Source organism: Lynx canadensis, chromosome C1, assembly GCF_007474595.2.
Source record: "Lynx canadensis isolate LIC74 chromosome C1, mLynCan4.pri.v2, whole genome shotgun sequence".
NCBI lineage: Eukaryota > Metazoa > Chordata > Mammalia > Carnivora > Felidae > Lynx > Lynx canadensis.
Genome location: NC_044310.1, coordinates 100822275 through 100831293, shown reverse-complemented (window position 1 = coordinate 100831293; position 9019 = coordinate 100822275). Strand labels below are relative to the sequence as shown.

General features: G+C 40.0%; 1 protein-coding gene across 1 annotated transcript in view; it reads left to right on the top strand.

Moving 5' to 3' along the window:
- The first annotated feature begins 598 nt into the window (after positions 1–598).
- SPAG17 (sperm associated antigen 17) overlaps positions 599–9019 on the top strand; it is a 236047-nt gene continuing 227626 nt past the window's right edge. The window contains exon 1 of the mRNA XM_032594369.1: positions 599–739. Within this exon, the coding sequence (XP_032450260.1) occupies positions 653–739 (87 nt within the window). The 5' untranslated portion in view covers positions 599–652. The remainder of the gene's footprint in view (positions 740–9019) is intronic.

The following is a 9019-nucleotide window of genomic DNA, read 5'->3' as shown; positions in this document are numbered from 1 at the left end:
ACGGTTTAGAAAGCCATTAATCCCGACTACAGTTAGATAAAGGATCTCTTGGAGAAGTGAGCCCACTGGTTTAGGAAGTCCCTGGGAAGAGGACTCAAGACGGAAGCAAAAGATGTGAGTCGGGGAGATAAATTTGACTTCACATAAGGAAGTATTTGGGGCAGAGTAGAAGGGAGAAGAAAATGGCATGGGATGTCTCTTGAGAGAGCCAGTTCTCCATTTTAGGTTAACCAGGATCGAAGAAATTTTGAAAGGTGCTGAAATCGTGGGCGGGATTCCAGGGATTCTGAGTTTCCCAGACAATACCTCGGACCACAGGGTCTCCAAGAAGCAACAGAGCGGGGGCAAAGCGAGTTAAAGGAAGCCAGACAATCTCGAGGCTAGCCTCGTCCTGACCTCACCATCTTGCACAGTTGCCCTACTGGAAAATCCTAAAATTTAATCTGGGAGTCCGGCCTCCGAGTTGCATGGAGCTGGGAAGCTCGGTTGCTATGGCGACGGGAGCAGTTAGCCGGAGGATTCAGGGCAGGTTTGGGGGAGGGGCACCGCCTACGTTCAGGGAATGGGGCGTGGCTTCGGTTACTATGGCAGCGGGGACGCTTAGTGCGGGTCTGAGCCCAGTTTAGACGCCAATGCCCCTCCCGTCCTTTGCATGGCACCCAAGAAAGAGAAAGGTGGGACTCCAAGCACCAGTGCTAAGATATGGGAACCCTCGCTCATCGCTGCACACTTCAATCAGGTGAGCCCAGAGCCCTGAAAGTCCTCTCTGACCCCGGGAATGCCAAAGCCCCGCCAGACCCTCCAGGAAAGGCAGCCAGGCTCGCCCTCTTTTCCAGACGCCACCGCCGCCCCTTCTGAAAACTGTTCTTGATTCCGCTGTCCTACGCTTTGGGAGTTCCGCCCACTAAACGCCCCACGCTCCCATCCGCGCAGAGTGGGCGTTAAAGGAAGAAGGAAGGGGGCGCCGGTCAATCAGTGCGATTTCAAAGGGTGGAGAAACCGGAGTGAGGGGGGAAGGGAGGTGGTGTAGCTCTGACTCCTCAAGATCCTTTTCAGTGAAGTCGCCTAGATGGCACTCCAAAATTACACTGGAGTTGTCTTTATGAACTGTTTGCTTCCTGCGGACATCTGAAGGAATCATCCTGTTAAATCATCCGTAGCCTGGCCTGTGGTAAGTAAGGCTTACTAAATGCTGTAGGAAGAGAGACATGGAGTAGTTAAGATACCAACGTATCTAATACAAGTGAGTCTGCAGAGAGGAAAAGACGAGATTCTTCTGCAATGCCCTGATACCACAACACCAAAGTTTTGATATATTTTGAAGGTACTGTAAGAGATCAGAGTACTGAGGGGTTGGCTGGTGGACTCATCCGTAGCGTAGCAAAAAGGTACCAGGCAATCTATAACGCCCCTGCCACATGACTTCAAATTGCACCACGTCCCAACCAGACTAGCTCCCCACCCCACTCATACCCACCAACACTTAGTTAGTTGGGGAGCCCAATAACTCTTGTCACCTGCTCCTGGAAATCCACTGCTACACTTAGTTGCTTCTAAATCCAAGATGACATTTGGATGGAGAAAGGTTGATTCTGGGAATTCTGGCCTGCCATTAATTCCAAAGTACTTTAAAAACTGGAAAAACATTTTTTTTTCATTTTCCATGTGTACATACAGTGCACTAGAGAATCAGTACTTAAAGGAAAAATATACCTAAAGTCTTATGATACCCTCATGAGAAATTCGTACTTATGTGTCCTTATTTTCTACTGTAATTGTTTTTTTTTTTTCTCTAAGAATGGTATTCTGTCTGATAAGGAATTCTACCTGATGAAGAATTTCATGAAAGTGGTTAAGACACTGCTGATGCCGACATGACATCATGGAATTTGGGGTTATTTCTATAACTTTTAAGAATGAAGGATGTCAGCTCAGTAGTTCTCAGTTACATTCTCAAATTCTCAAAGATGTTTTTCAAAATACTCTGTTAAAAGCCTCCTCTCTTTTGCTTTTATAAGTCAGCACTGGCCAAAATAACTTTTTCTCCATTTTCTTTGAGATTGTGTAGGCCAAGTTTGGGCTTGGAGTGAAGCTTTCTGCTTGAATTATAAAGTGCTGAACAACAGAATTTGATGGGGGTGCTGACACTGCATTAGCTTTAGTGTTGCAAATATGAAGCTATAATTTTCCTAGTTGAATGGAAAACCTAAAGACACTATTTTTCCTTATGGCTCGAAAACCTGAAATAATACTCAGCTTTCTCAGTTCTGCTCAAACAGTATAATTTCAATAAATCTTATTTATTAAGAGAAAGAATTTGAACCTAAAGTAATATGTAGTTTTAAAAACAAAGGCTGAACTTCTTCAGTTTGTTGGAATACACACGTTTTGACAGCAGGGGAAGACAACTCCCCCCTACCTCTCCTAATTTTTATTTTCTCAGTTTGAGTTCATGTCTGCTCCAAGAGGAAAATTCCCAGATTACTTAACCCAGCAGTCCAATGTTCAGAGGCATCACTTAACCACCAATGTAATAGATTCTGGAGTGGAGTTAAAGAGGACTTCTAGAGGTGTGAATTCCTGATTCATAGGGTTTAGCAAAGTGCTTTGCCCATAGTAGGTGCTCAAAAAATGTTTTGCTTTGGCACCCCAAATTTCTCTCTGTACAGTTGCTACTCAAGGAAATATTGCGTGCCAGTATGTATAGTTGAGTGTATGTGTGTCTGTGTGTGTATATGCGGGGGGGGGGGGGGGGGCGGGGGGGGGAGAAAGGAAAAGTCTCAGCATTCCATAAGCTGGTTTTTTAGAATTAACGGATTCAAGAGTCACATCAGTAATGATTTTGAACTCGTGCACATGTGGAGCTGTACTAGACTTTAATGAGAATCAGTAAATCCACAATCTGGTTTCAGTGAAGTTACCTTGTATCAGTATTTTGGGCTGTCCTTTCAGGCTGGAATAATTGCTAATTTTTCCGTTCGTTTTAGGTGGTCCTAAAACACAAAATGATAGCAAATGATACAAGGTAGTCTGTTACTAAGCTCTAAACGAGTAGATAGAGACTAGACTAAGCATTAAATGACTAACTAGAGGTTAGGAAGATGAATGTGGGCTGGGATTGTCAGGAAATGTTTTACAAAATTACTTGCCTTTAGCTAGGCCCTAAAGAATGGGTAGAATTTGAGCTGGTAGAATGAAGGAGGATGATTATTTTACGTAAGGAGACCAATATAGGCCTTAAATAAATCTGGGACATTTAAATTGAAAGAGAAATGTGGATTAGACTGCTTCTGGGGTACATTGCTCCTAAAATAATCCCGCCAATCAAAAAGTCGTTTACTAACTTTGCTATCCAGGCATTGAAACATTTATCTTATTAATATATGTGAAATGTCACACCTCAAATTCGATAAAAATATTTAGGCACATTGGCAATAAGATAATAAAAATATCTTACTGTGGGCTTGTATGTGACATAGACATTATATTTATGATATCCAGCAGCGTTAGGGAGTTAAAGATGCTTTAAAAAAAAAAAGTTAGGGAGGGAGCCAAACCACAAGAGACTCTTAAAAACTGAGAATAAACTGAGGGCTGATGGGGGGTGGGAAGAAGGGAAGGGTGGGCAATGGGTATTGAGGAGGGCACTTGTTGGGATGAGCACTGGGTGTTGTATGGAAACCAATTTGACAATAAATTGCATATTAAAAAAAGAAAAAAAAAACAAGATAAATTAGAATCTTAATGCAACTGTCAAGGCCGCCTCTACTGGCCACAGTGAGAGGAAAAGGTGCTAACCTAAACACTTGGTGACTGAAGGCACTATTTGGAGAACTTCTTGTCTAAGATATTTTTATCTGTACTGTTTTATCATGGTAAAATATAATAACGAAATTTGCCATTTCCACCATTTTTTTTAAGTTTATTTATTTTTGAGACAGAGAGAGACAGAGCATGAACGGGGGAGGGGCAGAGAGAGAGAGAGGGAGACACAGAATCCAAAGCAGGCTCCAGGCTCTGAGCCATCAGCCCAGAGCCCGACGCGGGGCTCGAACTCACAGACCGCGAGATCGTGACCTGAGCTGAAGTCGGACGCTTAACCGACTGAACCACCCAGGCGCCCCATCCACCATTTTTAAATGTACCGTTGGTGGCATTAAGTACATTCTTGTTGTTTAACCATCACCACCATCCCTCTCCAGAACTCTTTCATGTTCCCTGACTGAAACTACCCATTAAAGAATTCCCTATACCTCCCTCCCCCCAGCTCCCGGCAACCACCATTCTAGTTTTTGTATCTGTGAATTTAACTAAATATTTCATTGTAAATGTAATCATCTAGTACTTGTCTTGCAGTGACCGGCTTATTTCACTTAGCATAATGTCCTCAAGGTTCATTCATGTTGTAGCATGTATTAAAATTGCCTTGTTTTTAAGGCTGAATAATATTCCATCGGATGTACGGGGTACGGTTTTATTTATCCATTCATCCATCAATGGGCACTTCTAATTCTTAGTTATTGTGAATAATGCTGTTATTAATAGGAGTGGACCCATTTTACAAAAAGAATACGAGTGTCCAAAAATCTGCTTGAGTCCCTACTTTCAATTTTCTTAGCATATAACTAGAAGTGAGAATTGCTGGCTACTATGGTAATTGTATGTTTAATTTTTTGATGAACCACCATAACATTTTCCACAGTGGCTATACCATTTTATATTCCCACCAACAATGCAAACGTGTTCCAATTTCTCCACATCCTTACCAGTACTTTTAAAATTCTGGGGAGAGATAGGTAGATAGATGATAGATAGATAGATAGATAGATAGATAGATAGATAGATAGATTCAGCCATCCTAATGAATGTGAAGTGGTATTTTAGTGTAGTTTTAATTTGCATTTCCCTAATGATTAATGATATCAAGCATCTTTTTATGTACTTCTTGGCCATTTGTATATCTTCTTTTGCCCACATTTTTAATGGAGTTGTTGGGGTTTTATTACTGTTGAATTGTAGGACTAATTTATATATTCTGGCTACTAACCCTTTATGAGGTATGTGATTTGCAAATACTTTCTCTTATTTCCATGGGTTTCCTCTGCATTCTGTTGGCAGTGTCCTTTGATGCACAAAGAGTTTAGTTTTGATGATGTTCAATTTATCTAGTTTTTCTTTTCTTTCTTGCCTATGCAAGAAATCACTACCAAACCCAGTGTCATGATGCTTTTCCCCTATGTTTTCCTCTAAGATTTTTATGGTTTTAGTATTGAATTTAGATGCATGGTCTATTTTGAGTTAATTTTTGTGTATGGTGTGAGATTATGGTCCAACATTATATATATACACACATGTATATACATGTATATACCCATACATATGTATACATATTTATATATATACATCTACATGTGTGTGTACTTATACACATATGTATACATGTAATATACATACATGTATATTACATATATGTATTATGCATGTGTGTGTGTGTGTATATATATATATATATATATATATCCGCATGTGGATATCCACATGTGCATGTGGATATCTAGTTTTCCCAGCACCAATTGTTGAAAAGGCTGTCCTTTCTCATGGAGAAAGGGTGGGGCAAGGGAGAGTACAAGAGCCAAAAAATTTCCTACCTTATTGAATGTGGCTTTTTCTTGATTGGGCATTGCTTGGTGCTTTAGATCTTTGACTGGTTTCAGTGCTCCTATAAAGTAATTTCAGCCAGTTTCAAGTTGTTTTTCTAATGTTTCCAGGGGACGCAGAGGCATGTAACTGCCTAGTCTGCCATTTTTTTGATGTCACTGTGGTCTAAGAGAACTTGTAATCAATTATGATCTTCCCATTTCTTCCAAGCCTATTATAGGACAGGTGATGCTGAGAAAGTGGAGATTAGTAGAAGCTTTGTTCATGACAACTTAGGAAAATTTTTCACAATTGTCCAAACAATATAGCCATTCCCTCTAGGAGCTTACAGATTGCACAAGACCTGCCTCTGGGTAATGTCACGTAGCTTCAGAATGAGTGGGCTACATGTTTCAATTGGACTTTTGTGTTATGGTCCAAGCTTTGGTGCCACTATGGGATAAAAGAATCTTGCAATGTTTTCTATGTTAAGTGACAACATGATAACACTACAGGAAATATTCAGAAGTCAGATACAAACCCTTTTTTTTTTCTTTAAGATGTTATGAACATGTGTCTCAAATGTGTTCTTCACAGTTCCAGGTTCCGCAAAAGTTGTTTGGGTTGATTTAGATATCTCACAGGTAGAATTCTGGAGATTTTGCTAATTTTAATTGTTAACCCCTTTCATATTTTCAGATTATCTGAGGATGTTTATTTCTTTTCATTTGTTCCTGGTTTAAGGTCTCAAATTTTTTAAGTTTGTTTTTATTTATTTTTGACAGAGCAAGGGAGAGAGAGAGGGAGAGAGAGAGAGAGAGAGAGTGTGTGTGTGTGTGTGTGTGTGTGTGTGCGTGCCAGAGAGGAACAGAGAGGGAGAGAGATAGAATCCCAAGCAGGTTCCATACTATCAGTGCAGAGCCTGATGCAGGGCTCAGTCTCATGAACCATGAGATCATGACCTGAGCTGAGATCAAGAGTTGGACTCTGGGGGCTCCTGTGTGGCTCAGTTGGTTAAGCGTCTGACTTTGGCTTAGGTCATGATCTCATGGTTCTTGAGTTTGAGCTCCATGTTAGGCTCTGTACTGACAGCTCAGAGCCTGGAACCTGCTTCAGATTCTGTGTCTCATTCTCTCTCTGTCTGCCCCCCCCCCCCAACTCATGCTCTGTTTCTGTCTTAAATAAACATAAAATTTTTTTTTATTTGTTTATTTGTTTATTTGTTTAAGAGTTGGATGCTGAATCAACTGAGGCACCCAGGTGCCCCTAAGGTTTCATTTTTATGTGTAGTAAAAAGGCAGCTTCTGAGTTGAAGAGACCATCTTTTGGCATAGAAACTATTCCATTTGCTTACTGTGACCCACAACAAAAAAAAAAAAAAAAAAAAAAGAAAAAGAAAAAAGTTTATGGCAATTCACATACCCCTTAACCCAGTCAGCTTTGCTATTGTAATTCACTGATTTCATTTTGTAATTATGATTTTAGTTCCCTAATGCCCAACTTAAGGGACTCAATACTTCTTGTCATTTGCCTTACATTTATCATTAAGATTTTATTTCTTGATTAATGCTTCAATTCTTATTTAATATGATTACTTACATGCTTAAAAATATTTGGGGGAGGGTGCCTGGGTGGCTCAGTCAGTTCAGTGCCCAACTCTTGATTTCCACTGAGGTCATGATCTCATGGTTTGTGAATTCGAGCCCACGCTGATAGTGCAGAGCTTGCTTGAGATTCTCTCTCTCTCTCTCTGTCTCTCTCTCTCCGTGTGTGTGTGTGTGTGTGTGTGTGTGTGTGTGTGTGTGTCTCCCTGCCCCTCCTCTACTTGCTCGCTCGCTCTCTCAAAATAAATAAATAAACTTAAAAAATATATTTGGGAACATCTACCATAATATGTTGAGGTCCTTACTGAGACTCAGGAGGTCTTGCTTCCAATTTCTGTATTTTCATTTTCAATGTATGTTTTTACACATTGAAATGTATGATGCAGGGCACCTGGGTGGCTCAGTCAGTTGAGCCTCCAACTTCAGGTCAGGTCATGATCTCAAGGTTCATGAGTTTGAGCCCTGCATCGGGTTCACTGCTGTTAGCATGGAGCCTGTTTTAGATCTTTGGTCCCTCTTTCTCTCTGTGCCTCCCCCACTCATGCTCTGTCTCTCAAAAATAAATAAACATTTAAAAAAGAAGAAATTCATGATACCTTTCAAGTAAGTAATAATATTGGCATCAAAGACGCAAGCTGAGGACATACATGGTAGTGCCATCCTTTCCTGTGTTCACCCAGAGGTGGAGACTCCTTGGGTATCTGGGCTAACCCGCCCCTTTCATACCACTGAGGATTTAAGCATGGCAAGGTCGAGACATTCAGTGATTTATCTTCCCTCGCTTTGGCTCTAGGCTTTATCTTATAACTTAGTATTTACAGAATGCCTTGAATTATGTGCTATCAATTCATGTTTTGTAGAACACAAGTATAATATGAGCTGCTTCGTAGCAAAATCGTATCTTTATACTTCTTGTACCTACCCCATAATGACTTGCATGGTTCTAAGCACAGGGTACCACACTCAAGCTATATTAATGGAATTAATTCACTGATCTACTTTGAAATATGAAGAAATATATATTGTGGAAATCAGGACAATTAGTAGACCAAAGAGATGTATTCTAAGAGAAGAGGAAGGGACAGAAAACATTCATTCACATAAAAGAGCATCCCAGCAGGTACATAGCATGATTATGACAGTGTCCAGAAAATAACTACGCAATGATACCATTTCAAAACTTCTCAGATATTTCAGCTGCCAGCCAGGAGGTATTCAAGTGAAAGTTCTTCAGAATATTTAGTTAGTAGTGTCTCCTTATTATACTTCAGTTGCAGAAGATTTTTTTTCTCTTATTAACTGTAGCTTAGTGACAATAGCTGAGTTGTGCACATTTGAAAAATAATAATAGAGTTCCTTAGAGTCTTGGACAAAGTTTATAGTTCTTGTAAAGGTTTAATAATGTGGATAAGGGTTCAAGATAGGTATTGCTGAAATGTTAATATCCCAGACCTCTTAAACAAACAAAGTTGTAAAACACATAGATGTTAGGATTATAATAAACTGAGTTTAAGTCAGTTTTGGGGGGAAATGTTCAACTGAAATGAAGCGCTTGAACCATTACGAATGCACTTTATCAAAAAGGGAAATACATTTTATTAGGCAGAATCCTTGAGCAGTTTTTGAGAGGCAGTGAAGGATTTTTCAACTTTTTTGATCTTAAACAGTGAGCTATTTCTCATGTTAATGTGTATTTAAGACTTACTGGAAATACTCATAATATGAGCTGAAGACTGATGTCTGGCAGCGAGCATATTTCTGAAATTGGGTTGGTTTTT